Raw genomic sequence first — 19,565 nt, 5'->3', positions numbered from 1 at the left:
AAAGAGATCGCAGATATTAGTAGTAAGCACAAGGTAGTGATTGTGGGAGATTTCAATTTTCCACACATAGACTGGGAAACACATTCTGTAAATGGGCTGGATGGTTTGGAGTTTGTAAAATGTGCGCAGGATAGTTTTTTGCAGCAATACATAGAGGTACCTACTAGAGAAGGGGCAGTGCTGGACCTCCTGTTAGGAAATGAGACGGGTCAGGTGGCGGAGGTATGTGTTGGGGAACACTTCGGGTCCAGTGATCACAATATCATTAGTTTCAATATAATTATGGAGAGGGTCAGAACTGGACCTAGGGTTGAGATTTTTGATTGGAGAAAGGCTAACTTTGAGGAGATGCGAAAGGATTTAAAAGGAGTGAATTGGGACATTTTGTTTGACAGGAAGGATGTGGAGGAGAAATGGAAGACATTTAAAGATGAAATTTTAAGAGCACAGAATCTTTATGTCCCTGTTCGGTTGAAAGGAAATAGTAAAAATTGGAAAGAGCCATGGTTTTCAAGGGAAATTGGACACGGTTTGGAAAAAGAGAAAGATCTACAATAATTATAGGCAGCATGGAGTAAATGAGATACTTGAGGTGTATAAAGAATGTAAAAAGAATCTTAAGAAAGAAATTAGAAAAGCTAAAAGAAGATATGAGGTTGCTTTGGCAAGTAAGGTGAAAGTAAACCCAAAGGGTTTCTACAGCTATATTAATAGCAAAAGGATAACGAGGGATAAAATTGATCCATTAGAGAGTCAGAATGGACAGCTATCTGCAGAGCCAAAAGAGATGGGGGAGATATTGAACAATTTCTTTTCTTCAGTATTCACCAAGGATAAGGATATTGAATTATGTGAGGTAAGGGAAACAAGTAGAGTAGCTATGGAAACTATGAGGATCAAAGAAGAGGAAGTACTGACACTTTTGAAAAATATAAAAGTGGATAAATCTCCAGGTCCTGACAGGATATTACCTAAGACATTGAGGGAAGTTAGTGTAGAAATAGCAGGGGCTATGACAGAAATATTTCAATTGTCATTAGAAACTGGAATAGTGCTGGAGGATTGGCGTACTGAGCATGTTGTTCCATTGTTTAAAAAGGGTTCAAAGAGTAAACCTAGCAATTATAGACCTGTTAGTTTGACTTCAGTGGTGGGCAAATTAATGGAAAAGATACTTAGAGATAATATATATAAGCATCTGGATAAACAGGGTCGGATTAGGAACAGTCAACATGGAGTTGTGCCTGGAAGGTCATGTTTGACTAATCTTCTTGAATTTTTTGAAGATGTTACTCGGGAAATTGATGAGGGTAAAGCAGTGGATGTTGTCTATATGGACTTCAGTAAGGCCTTTGACAAGGTTCCTCGTGGAAGGTTGGTTAAGAAGGTTCAATTGTTGGGTATTAATGGTGGAGTAGCAAGATGGATTCAACAGTGGCTGAATGGGAGATGCCAGCGAGTAATGGTGGATGGCTGTTTGTCAGGTTGGAGGCCGGTGACTAGTGGGGTGCCACAGGGATCTGTGTTGGGTCCACTGTTGTTTGTCATGTACATCAATGATCTGGATGATGGTGTGGTAAATTGGATTAGTAAGTATGCAGATGATACTAAGATAGATGGTCTTGTGGATAATGAAGTAGATTTTCAAAGTCTACAGAGAGATTTAGGCCATTTGGAAGAGTGGGCTGAAAGATGGCAGATGGAGTTTAATGCTGATAAGTGTGAGGGTGCTACATCTTGGCAGGACAAATCAAAATAGGATGTACATGGTAAATGGTAGCGAGTTGAGGAATGCAGTTGAACAGAGGGATCTAGGAATAACTGTGCACAGTTCCCTGAAGGTGGAATCTCATGTAGATAGGGTGGTAAAGAAAGCTTTTGGTGTGCTGGCCTTTATAAATCAGAGCATTAAGTATAGAAGTTGTGATGTAATGTTAAAATTGTACAAGGCATTGGTGAGGCCAATTCTGGAGTATGGTGTACAATTTTAGTCACCCAATTATAGGAAGGATGTCAACAAAATATAGAAAGTACAGAGGAGATTTACTAGAATGTTGCCTGGGTTTCAGCAACTAAGTTACAGAGAAAGGTTGAACAAGTTAGGTCTTTATTCTTTGGAGCGCAGAAGGTTAAGGGGGGGGACTTGATAGAGGTCGTTAAAATGATGAGAGGGATAGACAGAGTTGACGTGGATAAGCTTTTCCCATTGAAAGTAGGGAAGATTCAAACAAGAGGACATGACTTGAGAATTAAGGGACAGAAGTTTAGGGGTAACATGAGGGGGAACTTCTTTACTCAGAGAGTGGTAGCTGTGTAGAATGAGCTTCCAGTGGAAGTGATGGAGGCAGGTTCGATTTTATCATTTAAAAATAAATTGGATAGGTATATGGACGGGAAAGGAATGGAGGGTTATGGTCTGAGTGCAGGTAGATGGGATTAGGGGAGAATACGTGTTCGGCACGGATTAGAAGGGCCGAGTTGGCCTGTTTTCGTGCTGTAATTGTTATATGGTTATAAAGCCTCATAAATGTCACTATCATATCTGCTTCTCCCATCACCGCTAGCAGCATGTACCTGGCACCTCAGTTTTCAGTATTTCTTTAATATCATTTTCACTGAGTTCTTACATACACAGAGGAAACAAAAAACGTTGCTCGATCAGTTTGCATTCAGTGTAGTTAATAAAAAAGGATATATACATAGAGCTTTAAAAACAAATTAAAATTACCATGTCTAAAAACAGAAAGTAGGCCTAAAATTTACAATAGAATAAAACCAGACATTCCGACCGACAGTGGCTTTACAGTGGCTTTACTTTGACAGGTGCCTAACTGTCAAAGTATGGACGAGGTTGAATGTGTTGGTGAGCGATATTTGGGGAGGGGACAAAGTCCGTTAATCAGTCTCATCACCTACTATTATTTTAAAAATTGCATGATCTCAAATTTTACCCTCTCACCTAATAACTATGCCCTCCAATATTTGACATTTCTACCCTGGGATAAAAGGTTCCGATTGCCTACCCTTTCTTTGCCTCTTATAATTTTATAAACTTCTACCACATGTCCCCTCAGCTTCCGACCCTCCAGAAAAAAAACAAGCTTGTCCAACCGTTCGTTATAGCTAAAACCTGCTAATGCAAGCAGCATCCTGGTCAAGCTCTTCTGCACTCTCTCCAAAGCCTGCTCATCCTTCATGTAACATATGCAGAACTGCAGATGTTATTCCAAAGATGACCTGAACAACATTTTGCTATGCTGCAAACAGTCTTCCTGACACTTATACTCAGTGGCCCAATAAATGTAGCAAGCGTACCTTACTTCCTCTTTCCCACTTTATCTACTTGCGTTGCTACCTTGTGTTGCTACCTTCATTATGTAATTAACTGTAAAGCATTTTCTGTTGTCCTGCATCATGGACGGTTCCATAAAGACAACTTTCATTCTTCCTTTCACTTCCTTCATTATTCTTCCCAAATTAATTTTGTTTTATCTGAAAACGAACTCATGTGGAAGCAAAGCAATTTTGAACTTTGCAGGTTTGAACATTGTTGGGACGTTTGCCTGTTAATTTAGTGAAAGTTTCATTAGCAACACTCTGGAGGACTGACCTTCACACTCCAAGTCTGGCCCTTTCCACTGACCCTTGGCAGAGCAGACCGATGTTCCATTTCCTTTCACGGGCACATAACCAGCCAGACACTGGTACTCCACCGTACTGCCGTAGGTCGTGTTATCTGGTGAGTATCGCATTGTGTTTTGTAACTCTGGGGGTGATCCACAGTCAACAGCTGAGGAGGCACAAATCACATTTTCACACAGGTGGTAAAACTTCACAAGAAAATCTATATTTCTAGATCCTTTTTTCCCTGCATAAGTTGCTCCCAAGACACATTAAATTATTGCACTGTATAGTAACACATGGATGTATTTTCCCTCCCCTGATGATATACACTCGTGATGCAGCATTGAGGGTGTGCTGAATGGGGAGAGCCATAGCCTTTGGTGGGACAAGAATCTATTCTTCGCCTTTTAGAAATATGCAAACAGATTTCAGAGCAGTATTATAAAGAAGAGTCAGACATTTCCCCCTTGCATTCTTACCCAGTATCTCTCCATCAATATTATGTGAAGAAACTGCTTGCACATCGAGTCGCTATTCTGCATCTCTGGTGAGAAAGAATAGGTGACCTTTTGGGTCGAGATCCTTCTTCAGTCTAAAGAAGGGTCTCGACCTAAAACGTCACCCATTCGTTCCCTCCAGAGATGTTGCCTGCCCCGCTGAGTTACTCCAGCTTTTTGCGTCTATCTTCAGACTTTATCCGTTTTCTTTCATTCTTATATACGAATAAATTTAATTTTATCGTCTATCTTCAGATGCTTCACCTAAAATCCGTTTTCTTTCCCTTGAGAGAAAACATTATTATATACTTAGAAAAGCTAATCGCATTTCTAAATCCAATTCAATAAATAAGGTTTATCCCACTGTTGGCTTATGTAATAACTACACAATAAAGGAAAAAATTTATTTACAAAAAAATCTGAAACATAAACTGACCTGATGGAAAAAAAAAAATACAAATTGAAAATTTGGACCCAGACCTCCTCATCGCTGAGTTTAAAAATCAAATTGCCCCCCTTTGCTCGTTAGACTTCAAAATAATTGAGATACAAATTACAATTTGGAATATCGCTGATTAGCAACACTCCAGGAGGACTGACCTTCACACTCCAGATCTGGCCCTTTCCACTGACCCTTGGCAGAGCAGACTGATGTTCCATTTCCTTTCACGGGCACATAGCCAGTCAGACACTGGTACTCCACCGTACTGCCGTATGTCGTGTTCTTTGGTGGGTATCGCACTGTGTTCTGTAACTCTTGGGGTGGCCCACATTCAACAGCTGTGCAAAGACAAATCTCAATAGATTACTGGGATTAACGAATACCTGCTTCCACAAAAATTACGAGACTACTCGCAATGAGCTGGTCAGACTTGGCTTGTACCAAATGGAATTTAGTGGAGTAGGCGAGTATTTGATCGAAATTATTATTTTTCTCTCGGGGGGGTGATCAATCTTTGGAACAGTCTTCCTCAAAGAACAGTGGAAGCAGTCTTTGAATATTTTAAGGCAGAGAGATAGATTCTTTACAAGCAAGAGGGTGAAAGGTTATGAGGGTGAGATGAGTTAAGGTTACAGTCAGTTCACTCATTTCCTGTTGATATCCTGTTGACTCCTTGTTGGATTGAACCAAAGGAAGCAGCATTCACTCATTTCACAGGGAACGGCGTTTTATGACAAAGCTACATCCTTGAAGACTGTACATTTTCCAAGTACATCTATCACCTTGATATTTGAGCTCAGCATCTCAGTCTAGTGTCCCTTTCAGGCTGATGAGGGAACATCAAAATGACTGAGCTCGTTACATTAGTTTTTTTCTGTCACTTCCCATGAGAGTTCTGACATTCCACATTCAAATAACACGTTGTGGAGGGATGTTACCTGTGCATGGTTTTAACATGGGGTGGCCATCACACACCAACTAGAAGACAGGCTTCACAATGCTAGCATTTGAACCAGTGTCAAAAGGGTCGAACAGGAGGCCAGGATTTTCCTGCACGGAAATCAATGTTCACACACAACTGCACTCGGGTACTACTCGGGGCCAAGACCCAATCGCACACACAGAGACACGCTCAAACACACAGACCAAACACATACAAGTGCGCAGACATACACACACACTGAGCCTACACACACCATACACATCCAGCACACACGCACACAGCATGTGCATGCACACCATTGCACACCAAGCGTACGCGCACACCAACTACACACACATAAAAACACACCAAGCACATACACACAAAGTTTACACATACACCCACATAAACACAAAGTGCACACAAACACACCACCATAAACACAAACCAACAAACACACACACACACACACACACACAAGCAAACACACACACACACACACACACCAACACAAAAACACACACACACACACACACACACACACAAGCACACACACACACACACATAAATATACACACACACACACACACACAAACACACAAAAATACACACACACACACACACACACACACACACACACACACACATTGCACACATTTGGGCTCAAACGCACATGGTCATCCCCAAAACGCATCCCGTATGTTCCAACCCCAATCGCCCCAGCCCCTGAATCTCACTGGTATGCTGTGCACACACACACGCTCTGACCTCCCACACAGCCCCCGTGAGAACACCTACCTGCCCAGACCCCCAGACATGCTTCAATCCCCCTGCTGGCCCCAGCCGTGCATCGGCCTGTTCCAGGCTGTAAACCTGCAGATATACTCCTGGACCCTAGACACGATGTTACTGCCGATGGTTCGTGGGCATTGTGTCCAGCTCTGCTGAGAGTGGATGGGTCAGGCAGGAGCAGGTGTGGGGCTCAGCTCCGCTGTCATCTGGGTGACTCAGCCTTTTCTCTAGGGAGCTGGAGTTCATTTCATTCATTCCAACAATGGTGACGCTTTCACAAAATAATTTCTTTTTGTGAAAATGTACATTTCTTATATTCCAACAGTCTACACACTTTACAGTTACCTCTCTCTGTACAGAGCTGCGAGGTTGTGAGAACATCCACTGTGAACTGTGAACATCCACACCTTTCTATCCAAATTGGCCTGTCTTCAGTGCTCCTCCCTAAGAGAGGCACTGATACAGGATGCTTTTATGCAGAAGCTTGTCTCAAGCAAGAAAAATATAAGTCAGGAGAAGAATCAGAGTTTGGATGTTATTCACCTGTTATTTTAGTTTCAAGACCATTGAAAACTTTGTGTAAGACTGACCTTCACATTCAATGTATGTTCCTACCCACTGACCCTGGGCAGAGCAGAGTAATGAGCCGTCCCCTCCAACGCGCACGTAGCCAGCCAGACACTGGTACCTCACCGTCCTGCCGTAGGTCAAGTTCTCCGGTAGGTGTCTTACCGCGTTCTGTAATTCTGGGGGAAAGCTGCAGTTGACAGCTAAGAACACACAAAATCAGTTACATAACATAATTTCAATTCACAAAAATTTTAAATTAAACACTAACTTTACTGTGCTTTTCACTGCTTATGTCTTCTTCCCCACTGTTTTCATACTAATGAACAGTCCTCCCATACGCTAGGGTGTTGTCCTGATCTTTCAACCTACCTCATTGTAGACTGTGCATTTTTTCCTCTTTAATTGTAACACTATAAAGCACATGACACATAATAAACCAATACCTATCCAAATTGACCTGTCTTCAGTGCTCCTCCCATATGTCTAATTAAACTTGTATTAATATGTGGTGAATGAATATTCAAGTACATTTTCATCATCAGCATTATTATGAATGGTCAGTTGTTTCAACGGCTGCAAATGAGACTCCAGAATGGTATATTGCTCCCCGGCAGGCACGTGCCGTCAGGGTAGGCAAGGTAGGCAGTGCCTACCCTGACTAAAATTATAAAATGGTAATTATTAAATATAAATAGTAAAAGACACTGGTGAATTATCTCGTGCCTTTCATCCGCAGTACATGTAATACATGAAAGTATATGCAGCTCATGTGCCGTCCACGCTGCTTCAAGCCTTCAATAACAAGGGGAGCTGAAAGCAGCTGAAATTCTGCTTTTGCACCGTGGACTGCATGCACGTGCTGCGCAGCAACATACTACGCATGCCCAGCGCAAGTTTCTTGACGGGTTTTTCAAACATGGATTGCCATTATCTTAAGAGTATCTTAAGAAACAAAGAGAGAAGAATGGAGTTTGTTTACAAATAATGTGGTAAGTAGATTTCCCGGCAATGAAGACACTACTTTTTACCCAAAAATAAGGCACGAATATTTACCTGCGTTTTGGAGGCTGAAGGTTAGGTTGTTAGCCAAGAAAGATAGACTTGGCTATCGCTCAGTACAGCAACATCAACATCAAGAACAATGTTGCTGAACTGAGGGATAGCCAAATCTATCCCTCATTGCTGGCAGCTGATGGGAAGGACAGCCCCACTGGGGGGGGGGAAAGAGTTCCTTAAACTGCGTGTGGGGTGTCTGGCCTGGGTCAGCGCGGGCAGGTGCATTGAGAAGGAGGGGGTCAGTGATCATGCCAGCAACTCACTCACTCACCACTGCCGCGGCACTCCAGGCGCGGAGCAACCGCATTGTGGCCGAGGATGGAAGTAGCTCGGGTGGCTGCGAGCGGTCGCCAGGACTGGACAGCGGAACTTTCAATGTGTGACTGGACAGTGAGGGGACCAGCTCAAGAGTAAAGATCATAGAGCGGATCAGGTCAGCGGGCGATGGATCACAGGACAGCGGGCGATGGAGCTCACTCCTGTGTCAGCATGATCAAGGGTCCAATTGAGGTTACTCGCGCTGACACAAGAGTGAGCTCCACTGCCCGCTGTCCTGTTATCCATCGCCCGCTGACCCACTCTTGAGCTGGTCCCCTCACTGTCTGGTCTACATTGAAAGACACGGACTGGGCAGTGACTGCCGTGCAGTGTCTCCCAGCGCAGCAAGTGAGGCCATGTCCTTCTCCCGGCGGCAGTCGGAATTTAAAGATTTGCGGGAAGCGGCTGACATGAGCGAGGCCCGCGAGTGAGTGGCAGGATAGAGATGTTCAGACGGAGAGCACTGCCAGAGGTGAGCGGGCCGGCAGAAGACGCCGAGGTCCTGGCGACCGCTCGCAGCCACCTGAGCTACTTCCCTCCCCGGCCAACATGTGGTGGCTCCGCGCCCAGAGCGTCGCAGCAGCAGTGAGTGAGTTGCTGGCATGATCCCCGACCCCCTCCTTCTCAATGCTCCTGCCCGTGCTGACCCGGGCCAGACTCCCCACACGCTGTGAAAGGAACTCTCCCCCCAATTGGTCCCTTGAACTAGTATTGTCATTCAATAAAATCACAACTGATTCAACTTGTCCCGGTGTGCTCCCATTTTTCCCACCATCTCTCCACCTGTGGTCACCCTCCACCCCCCACCCATTCAGTCAATCAGAATGGAGGAGATGTGGAAGCCTTGGACAAATTGAATTGGTACTTTCTTTAATTGTATTTTTTATTTTTTTGAGCGTGAGAAATTCCATGTCCCGCCAGCCTTTTTTCAAAATTTAGCAACTCAAAACGGGGGTACGTCTTCGACGCAGGTGTGTCTTCATTGCTGGGAAATACGGTACTTATTAAGAGATATGGCTTTTGAAAACAAATTACTTTATAAAAGTCGACTGGCAGAGAGGAGAACAATCTGCGCTGTTTAAGTTTTTTAAAAGCCGACTGACTGCCTACCCTGAGTAATTACTCACATAGAAACATAGAAACATAGAAAATAGGTGCAGGAGTAGGCCATTCGGCCCTTCGAGCCTGCACCGCCATTCAATATGATCATGGCTGATCATCCAACTCAGTATCCTGTACCTGCCTTCCCTCCATACCCTCAGATCCCATCAGCCACAAGGGCCACATCTAACTCCCTCTTAAATATAGCCAATGAACTGGCCTCAACTACCTTCTGTGGCAAAGAATTCCAAAGATTCACCACTCTGTGTGAAAAATGTTTTTCTCATCTTGGTCCTAAAAGACTTCCCCTTATCCTTAAACTGTGACCCCTTGTTCTGGACTTCCCCAACATTGGGAACAATCTTCCTGCATCTAGCCTGTCCAACCCCTTAAGAATTTTGTAAGTTTCTATAAGATCCCCCTCAATCTTCTAAATTCTAGCGAGCACAAACCGAGTCTATCCAGTCTTTCTTCATATGAAAGTCCTGACATCCCAGGAATCAGTCTGATGAACCTTCTCTGTACTCCCTCTATGGCAAGAATGACTTTCCTCAGATTAGGAGACCAAAACTGTACGCAATACTCCAGGTGTGGTCTCAACAAGACCCTGTACAACTGCAGTAGAACCTCTCTGCTCCTATACTCAAATCCTTTTGCTATGAATGCTAACATACCATTCGCTTTCTTCACTACCTGCTGCACCTGCATGCCTACTTTCAATGACTGGTGTACCATGACACCCAGGTCTTGTTGCATCTCCCCTTTTCCTAATCGGCCACCATTCAGATAATAGTCTACTTTCCTGTTTTTGCCACCAAAGTGGATCTCACATTTATCCACATTATACTGCATCTGCCATGCATTTGTCCAGTCACCCAGCCTATCCAAGTCTCGCTGCAGCCTCCTAGAATCCTCCTCACAACTAACACTGCCCCCCAGCTTCGTGTCATCCGCAAAAATGGAGATGTTGCATTCAATTCCTTTGTCCAGATCATTAATATATATTGTAAATAGCTGGGGTCCCAGCACTGAGCCTTGCGGTACCCCACTAGTCACTGCCTGCCATTCTGAAAAGGACCCGTTTACTCCTACTCTTTGCTTCCTGTCTGCCAGCCAGTTCTCTATCCACATCAATACTGAACCCCCAATACCGTGTGCTTTAAGTTTGTATACTAATCTCTTATGCGGGACCTTGTCGAAACCTTGTCGAAAGCCTTCTGAAAGTCCAGATACAACACATCCACTGGTTCTCCCTCATCCACTCTACTAGTTACATCCTTGAAAAATTCTATGAGATTCGTCAGACATGATTTACCTTTCGTAAATCCATGCTGACTTTGTCCAATGATTTTACCACTTTCCAAATGTGCTGCTATCCCATCTTTAATAACTGACTTTAGCATTTTCCCCACTACCGCTAACTGGTCTATATTTCCCCGTTTTCTCTCTCCCTCCCTCTGTAATTCCCCGTGAATCTCACGGCACGTGCCTGCTCCCCAGGTACTGGTATTAAAATGTCTCAGGACACGCATAGACAGATTTATACTGAGGCCCTTCAGCCCACTGAATTTGTGCTGGCTAACTAGCCCCCGTTTACTTCAACACTACTTTATCGTCCCCAAATTCACGTCAATTCCTTCCAAATTCTAATTCTTTGCAAAAGGGCCAATTAACCTAACACCCATGCACCTTTGGGATATGGGAGAAAGCCAGAGTATCCAGAGGAAACTCGCCCAGTCATAGAGTGAATAAAAACATAGAAACATAGAAATTAGGTGCAGGAGTAGGCCATTCGGCCCTTCGAGCCTGCACCGCCATTCAATATGATCATGGCTGATCATCCAACTCAGTATCCCGTACCTGCCTTCTCTCCATACCCTCTGATCCCCTTAGCCACAAGGGCCACATCTAACTCCCTCTTAAATATAGCCAATGAACTGGCCTCGACTACCCTCTGTGGCAGAGAGTTCCAGAGATTCACCACTCTCTGTGTGAAAAAAGTTCTTCTCATCTCAGTTTTAAAGGATTTCCCCCTTATCCTTAAGCTGTGACCCCTTGTCCTGGACTTCCCCAACATCGGGAACAATCTTCCTGCATCCAGCCTGTCCAACCCCTTAAGAATTTTGTAAGTTTCTATAAGATCCCCTCTCAGTCTCCTAAATTCTAGAGAGTATAAACCAAGTCTATCCAGTCTTTCTTCTTCATAAGACAGTCCTGACATCCCAGGAATCAGTCTGGTGAACCGTCTCTGCACTCCCTCTATGGCAAGAATGTCCTTCCTCAGATTTGGAGACCAAAACTGTACGCAATACTCCAGGTGTGGTCTCACCAAGACCCTGTACAACTGCAGTAGAATGTGGAAACTCCACAAAGACAGCAGCCGAGGTTCGGTTTGAATCCGGGTTGCTGGGGTTTTGAGGCAGCAGGTTCACTGGCTGCACCACTATACCACCCTAGATCGAGTAGGAGGTTGGGCAGGTAATGGCTTGTACATATCCGTAACAACAACATAGGCAGAAGAAGAAATTATGTTCTGCAAATGTGTATGAGGGGTTCGAATTAAAATTAAAAAGTGACCTCAAAGGCAGTGATTTTAGAATTACTTCCTGTGCCACAAGGTAGTGAATATTATAGGAACAGGAAATAGACTGGGTGAGTGAGTGAGTGAGTGAGCAAGAGATGGTACATAAGCAGGGATTTAGATTCCAGACATTGTGATCAGTGGTAGAGAAGGTGTGACTTGTTCGAGTGGGGCAGGTTTCAGTCATACAGTATCAGAACCTGTATCCTCACGGGAATGTTAGGGAGGTTTTAAGTCAGAATGCAGGCGGATAGGAACTGGAGTGGAGAAATAGAGAAGACAACAAGGAAAGATACAAAAGATAGCAAACAAAAAAAAAAATTGGAATACAAAGAAATCAAGGACAAAAAACTAACAGTGTAAAATATTTCTAAAATAACTAAGAACGTTTAAAAGATAAGCTTGAAGTAATTGTCCCCCGCTGCACAGAACACAGTGGGGTAATTTAATCAATTGTGTAAATAAATGTAAAGGTGATTACAGAAACAAAGCAAATGGGTGAGCAAGGTTCAGAACTGTATATCCAAGGGTTATTCACTGTTGACAAAGCACAAGCAAAAGGGAACAGTGGTGAGAAGCTTTGTTTGTAAAAGAGGAAATCAATACAATGGCAAGGAAAATATTAGCTCAGAGAACCGTGATGTGGAAGATATATTGGACCAATATGTTATGGAGGCAGCTTGAGAGAACGGATCATGCTTAACTTCGTATTGTGAAAGGATAAATTTTGTTGTGCATGACTCCTCAGGGGGGAAGAAGGTCCAAACAATAAGATGGAGAGCGAGAGAGTTGATTCCAAGACCAGGATTCTCAATCTAAATAAAATAAACTATGATGGTATGAAGCATGAATATGGGAACATTATTAAATGAAAGACGTCTAGAACAGCTAGCATTTAAAGAACATGAGTATATTAAACTCGTTCGTTCCTGTGTAGTGTAAAAATAAAATATGGAACATCACTGGAGATTCTATTATGTGTAACTGACTGTTACATTGCATATACTCCAACAGTTACATGCTGGTATGAATATTGATTTCTCTCACTTCATGTAGCCCCGGTATTCCCTCTCTTTTTATATCCCCACCCAAATTGCACCAGCTTCTCGTTTTCACCCTACAAACAACTAACAATGGCCAGTTTCCTTTATCATCATTACTTTTTTGCATACCATTAATTCATTGTTCTCTATCTCTCCACATCACTGTCTATATCTCCTGTTTCCCTTATCCCCAACTAGTCTGAAGAAGGGTTTCGACCCAAAGCGTCACCCATTCTTTCTCTCCAGAGATGCTGCCTGTCCCGCTGAGTTAATCCAGCATTTTGTGTCCATCTTCGGTTTAAACCAGCATCTGCAGTTCCTTCCTACATATCTGAATCAGTATTAGAATAGTACTTGTATCAGAATCAGAATAGTGCCAAGTATGTTTTACAACATACGAGCAATTTCATTTGCCAAGTCAGTCATACAAATATGGTTTGTGACACCCTGATGTCATGAATTATACTACCGGAATGCAGAACTTGGGTTGTAATCTGCCAGTGAAAATAAGTAGCTCTTGGGCAAATTGAACGCGGGGTTATGTCCTTTCTTCGGTTGGGTTTGCCTGAGCTAATGAGTATTCATTCCTTATCTCACTGCACACATTTCAGTATCCATGCACAATCACAATGTGGGATAAGCACTTGGCACTGTGCTATTTTTAGATATCGCAGTAATATTTTAATCCCATAATTAATGACATCATTTCAATTCAAGGGTTTGATGCATTAATGTTGAAAGTTAAATTATTAACGATTTTTATAATCCTTAAGTTTTTTCAGCAATACAGTTTTTAATTTCCACTGTTTTGAGGTGGATTGTGCTTTGGTTATCCCATCGACTAGATTATATTTTGTGCTTTATTTGATAAAGATGCAGACACATATATGGTTAGATGCAGACAAATAATATGATTTGATTTGTACAAGTAGTCAGTGTCGATGCATTAACTCAGTGAGATAGATCCAGACACAGGTTGAATAGACACAATTCGTCAGGTAGGGGAGTGCTCATGGGAGGATAAGGGAGGATTGTGGGCGGATTGGGCAAGGATCATGGGTGGATAGGAAAGGGATCACAGGCGGATTGGGCAAGGACCGCAGGTGGATAGAGGAAAAATCACGGCTGTCATCACACGTGGATATGGGGTAGTTACGCGGTCAGATGGGATGGAGGTTGTCACAGGCTGACAGGTAAGTTGCTGATGCGAATATAAAACAGAAAATACCGTAAGCGTTCAGCAAGTCAAACAGGGAAATGTTCAGTTTCCTCCCACACTCCAAAAGAAATACAGGTTTGTAGGTTAATTGGTTTAGTATAAATGTAAAATTGTCCCTAGCGTGTGTAGGATAGAGTTAATGTGAGGGGATCGCTGGTCGGTGCGGACTAGATGGGCCGAAGGGTCTGTTTCCACACTCTCTCCAAACTAAAAATAAATTGGGTCAATTAGAAAAGTTAATCAAAGCGATGCGATAGGCAGACTGTGGCATATATGGCAATATTAATCTTTATTACCTAACTTTCCTTTCTTAGAATAAAGTGGAGGCCATTTAAGACTGAAGTGAGAAAAAACTTTTTCACCCAGAGAGTTGTGAATTTGTGGAATTTTGTGCCACAGAGAGCAGTGGAGGCCAAATCACTGGATGGATTTAAGTGAGAGTTAGATAGAGCTCTAGGGGCTAGTGGAGTCAAGGGATATGGGGAGAAGGCAGGCACGGGTTATTGATTGGGGATGATCAGCCATGATCGCAATGAATGGCGGTGCTGGCTCGAAGGGAGAAATGGCTTCCTCCTGCACCTATTTTCTATGTTTCTATAGTAGGCTAGTTGCCTGGATTGTAGGTAGATTCGATTATGATGTCCCAGGTAAAAACAAAATCTGGTTATATAGATCCTAGTCTCCACAAAATTATTACATGTGGTTCAGTCCAATGAATTGGAAACAATTGTACAAGAATATTTCCGATGCAATGCTGAGTGTACAAATGTCATGGGGTAGAACAAAACAAGGATGATGATACTTAATCAAGGAAAATGGAAATTATTGCAAGATTAAAAAAAGGACCGTACACACATCAAATGGAAACTGTAAGCAGCAGTGAGCTATTGACCTAAGAGAGGGAATGAAGAAAGAACAGAAAATATTGACACCACTCAGCGGGTCAGGTAGTATTTGTGCTGAAAAGTTCATTTTTCAGGCCAGTTTCATGTAGAGGAGGTGACACTTCAGTGGAAAAAAGAAATAATAAAATTGGATTTGTAAAGTAAGTCTCAACCTCTATTCACTACTCCCAGGCAATCAGCTCTATTTTAAATGTTGTTATTGTTATAAAAAGGTAAATAATTGGCATTGGCCGACAAATATAAACATACCCGTATGTCAAATCAAATGCGTCAGTTTTAGAGATAGGACGTGGACACAAGCCCTTTGGCCCACCAATTCTACGCCGACCATTGCTTCCCCGTACCCTAGTTCTATTTTATCCCACTTTCACATCTTACACACTAGGGGCAATTTACAGAAGTCAGTTAATCTACAAGCCTGGATGTATTTGGAATGTGGGAGGAAATGTGGGAGCACCCAGAGAAAACTCACGCCGTCGCAGGGACAAACTCCGCACAGACAGCACCCGTGGTTGGGATCAAACCCAAGTCCCTGTCACTGTGAGGCAACAGCCCTTTAAAAAAAATCTTCTTGATGTGTAGCCTAATAGACAGATCATGTAATGAGATTTGATGAGTTAAGTACCTGAGGTGATGGCTTTTAACTGGATTGAATATCACTAACCTCGCAAACTCTGCCAGCCAATGTTGTAACTAATGTGCATCTCTCCACAGGAATGAATTCTGCAATACATGTGGAGTAGATTGCCATGCGTTGGGTTCATACTGTCCCTCCAAATACAGGGTGTGATCTCTGAATGGTATAGGCGTGGATGTAAATATTATTTGATTGTTATCAGCAAGATGTGAAGGCCTCAAAACTGGTTTTGCTCGCACAATCTGAATAACTTTCATGTAGAAGTATAAACAAAACTAAATTACAAACTTCTTGCCACTCCTGGAACGTGAGTAACTGGCTGCTTCAATAGAGACATTATTAATTAGACCCGTTTTACTTTGGAAGCACCAACCTTCACACTCCAGGGTTGATCCTTCCCACCGACCCCAGGCAGAGCAGACTAACGTGGCATTTCCTCTCACATATACATGTCCGGTCTGGCACTTGTACACCACTGTGCTTCTATACGTTGTGTTATCCGATGAGACTGGCACTGTGTTCTCCAGCACTGGGGGTGGCCCACAGTCAATGGCTGAAGAGGCACAAAAAAAATGTACTACTTAAGATCACTGAAGCACATTATGTCACAAATATATTGGTCGAAATTGAAGAGAAGGTTTTGCTTTGCAATAGACAGACATTACACTTTAGACAGACATTATTCAAGATGGCGGCGGTGCCTTAGCAGCTGCGGCTCACCTGCAGTCCGTTTGTTTTTTCTTTTTTTTGTTTGTTCTTTTGTCCTGTTTTAGTTAATTTTTGGTTTTATTTTATTATGTTGTGTATGGGTGTGGGGGGGGAGAAACGTGTTTTTGGTCTCTTCCTTCGGGGGGGATGCGACTTCTCTTTTCGTATCCCCCCTGTCCGTCTCCGTCTGCACCAAGGCCTAATGGTGGAGCTGGCAGCCTCGGAGCTGGGGCAGCTTTCCAGCGGCAATATCGGAGTTGTGGCGTTCCGGCGGGAGCGGCAAACCGACAACGAAGCTGTGGTGTTCCGGTGGCGGCGGCAGCGTCGACCCGACAACGGAGCTGTGGCGTTCCAGCGGCAAAATCGGAGCTGTGGCGTTCCGGCGGCAGTGGCAGCGGCGACCCGACAACGGAGCTGTGGCGTTCTGGCGGCGGCGGCGGCATCGACCCGACAAACGGAGCTGTGGCGTTCCGGCGGCGGCGGCGACCTGACCTCAGAGGATCGGCCACGGGCCTTGTGGACGACAGCGTCGGGAGCTCACAGGTCGCCTCGGAGCAGAGGGAGAACAAGGAGGGAAGAAACAAGGACTTTAAGATTTTTGCCTTCCATCACAGTGAGGAGGTGCCTGGTGAACTCACTGTGGTGGATGTTAAATTTGTGTTTATTGTGTGTTTTTGTCATTTTTATTATATGTATGACTGCAAGGCAACAAAATTTCATTCAGACCGAAAGGTCTGAATGACAATAAAGGCTACTTTGACTTTGACTTTGACTTACTGTTGTTTATGCACCAACCTATCTTGGCAGCTTCAACTCTCATTTAAGCATTTGGGTAAACATTCTCCTGATATTAGTTGTCAAAACACTAGTGAAAAAAAATCTACTTGAGCTCTCAGGAATGAGGATGACTATGATACCTCTCGCACCACACGGTCTGTGGTGGTGATGGCCCAGTAAGTAGCACTCCGGGACTGAATTGGAAGCAATACAAGTTACATTGCACTTGTGCTCAAAGCTGCCACCGGGGCACAATCCTGAATGAATACTGCACCGTCAGAGGTACAATAGTACGAGGTGTGACATCAAAGGCTTGTCTGTACCCTCAGCTGGACGTGAAAGACCTCATCGTGGCCCTACTTCAAGAAAAAGCAAGGAGATCGCCCCAGTGTGCTGGACAATGTTCATTGCACAAGATCATTCTTAAATCAAATGATCCATGGACCATCACACTACTGAGAGAGGAAGCTTGTGGTGCTCAAGTTGGCGACTGTATTTTAGACTTTACAATCGTAACGGCCTGGCAAAAAAAGTACTTAATTGGATATAAATTAATTTGGGACATTGAGGTGAAAAATATGTACTTATTAAATGCATATAATTCTTCCTTTATATATACAATTGGAAACACAGTTAACATCAACACAGGAACTATTTTAAAACTAAATTTACATGAACTAAGCTCCCCATCTCATATGGTAAAAAAAATTGAATGTATTTCAATCTAATTTACTGACAACTAAATTCCATTGTTTTTCAACCCAATCATGTAAATAACTTGAAATCATAATATCAAAAATAATACGCCTGTTTAAAATCAAGCTGAATTATTTCAGTGCCAAAGCTAAAAAAAAATCTGCAAACTCCACCTCAAACCTAAGCCACCAAATGTGAGTCGTTATTCAAAAGCAAATCAACTTCTGTACAACTTTCAGAGTATTGATCATAGACATTGCAAAGTATTTATTTATTAGGGTAAGGCTCGAAAAGACGAGAACATAGGAGCAGGGGTAAGCCAACTGGTTCCTCAAGCCAGCTGAACCATTGTGATCATGGTCCATCTGCCCCAGTCTTCAACCCCTCTTCTGTTACCACATTACTCTTAATTCCAATTTTATTTGCCGACTCTTTAAAACCCCCCAGTCAACCCTAAACATTATTTACACAGTGCATTAATTCAGAAGTGTTTTGGAGTACTGACCTTCACACTCCAGGGGTTGTCCTTCCCACTGGCCCATGACACAGCACATTAAGCTGAAGTTTCCTCTTACATACTTATAGCCGTGTGCACACTGATATGATATTGTTTTTCCGTAGGTTGTGTTAACTGGTGGGTATCTCAATGTGTTTACTAGACTTGGGGGAGTTCCACGGTCAATAGCTGAGAAGACATAAACTCAAGTTACTTAGTTTGGTTATTTGTGTATATTTAATATAAGATATTATGTGTTATATCATTGTCATAGAGAGATACAACGCGAAAACTGCCCCTTCAGTCCAATGAGCATGCACAGACCGTCAAGCATCCATTTAAACGTACATTAATCTCATTTTACATTCTGCCCACATTCTCAGTGAATGTCTCCAGATTCTGACCTTCATTTGGACACTCGGTACTATTACCAGTGACCAATTAATCAACCAACCTACACGTCTTTGGGACTTGGGAGGAAACTGTAACAAACAAAGGAAACCCACGCGGTCACAAGGAGAACATGCAAACTCCACGCAATGAACACTCCGGTGCTGAGGCTGAGCCTCTCCTCTCTGCGTCGCTAAATTGGATATTTACTATGTTTAGTTTAGTTTAGTGATACAACGTTAAAACATCCCCTTTGGCCCACCAAGTCAGCGCCAACCAATGATCACCCGTACACTCGTTCAATCCTACACACTAGGGAAAATTTACAGAAGCCTTTTAACCTACGAACTTGCACGTCTTTGGAAGGTGGGAGGCAACCAGAGCACCCAGAGAAAACGCACGCGGTCACAGGAAGAACATGCAAACTCGACACAGACAGCACCTGTAGTCAGGATCAAAACCGGGTCTCTAGTGCTACAAGGCAGCAACTCTATCACTGTACCACTGTGCCACCGTCTGAAGTAGAAGGACTGTACCAGAAGCAGCAGGCACAAGCCTTGCCAGGAATGGGACTAGTCTGCTGCTGTATTGTCATTGAGCTGCAAGTGTCAATGAGGTATCCAGTGGTAGCTAGCCAGCTCCACAAGGGCGACATTTGGTGGCAAATGGGGGAAGGGAGCAGGGGGTGGGGTTGGAAGTAACACTGGTGCTTTGGTTAAAGGAAGTGAACTAGGATGATACAGCTGAGGATAAATAAGTAGGGAATGGATGATACTCAGTTGGGTGTGGTG

At 43.3% G+C, this 19,565-nt stretch overlaps 1 protein-coding gene across 1 annotated transcript in view; it reads right to left on the bottom strand.

The window, feature by feature from the left end:
- Positions 1–19,565, bottom strand: part of susd1 (sushi domain containing 1) — a 92,007-nt gene that overhangs the window by 63,349 nt on the left and 9,093 nt on the right. The window contains exons 3-7 of the mRNA XM_055632440.1: positions 18,394–18,573; positions 16,081–16,260; positions 6,868–7,047; positions 4,722–4,901; positions 3,611–3,790 (exon numbers count right to left, since the gene is read on the bottom strand). Coding sequence (XP_055488415.1) covers positions 3,611–3,790; positions 4,722–4,901; positions 6,868–7,047; positions 16,081–16,260; positions 18,394–18,573 — 900 coding nt within the window. The remainder of the gene's footprint in view (positions 1–3,610; positions 3,791–4,721; positions 4,902–6,867; positions 7,048–16,080; positions 16,261–18,393; positions 18,574–19,565) is intronic.

This window comes from Leucoraja erinacea, chromosome 3 (genome assembly GCF_028641065.1).
Source record: "Leucoraja erinacea ecotype New England chromosome 3, Leri_hhj_1, whole genome shotgun sequence".
Classification (NCBI taxonomy): Eukaryota; Metazoa; Chordata; class Chondrichthyes; order Rajiformes; family Rajidae; genus Leucoraja; species Leucoraja erinaceus.
This window is presented reverse-complemented; position numbering and strand designations above follow the sequence as displayed.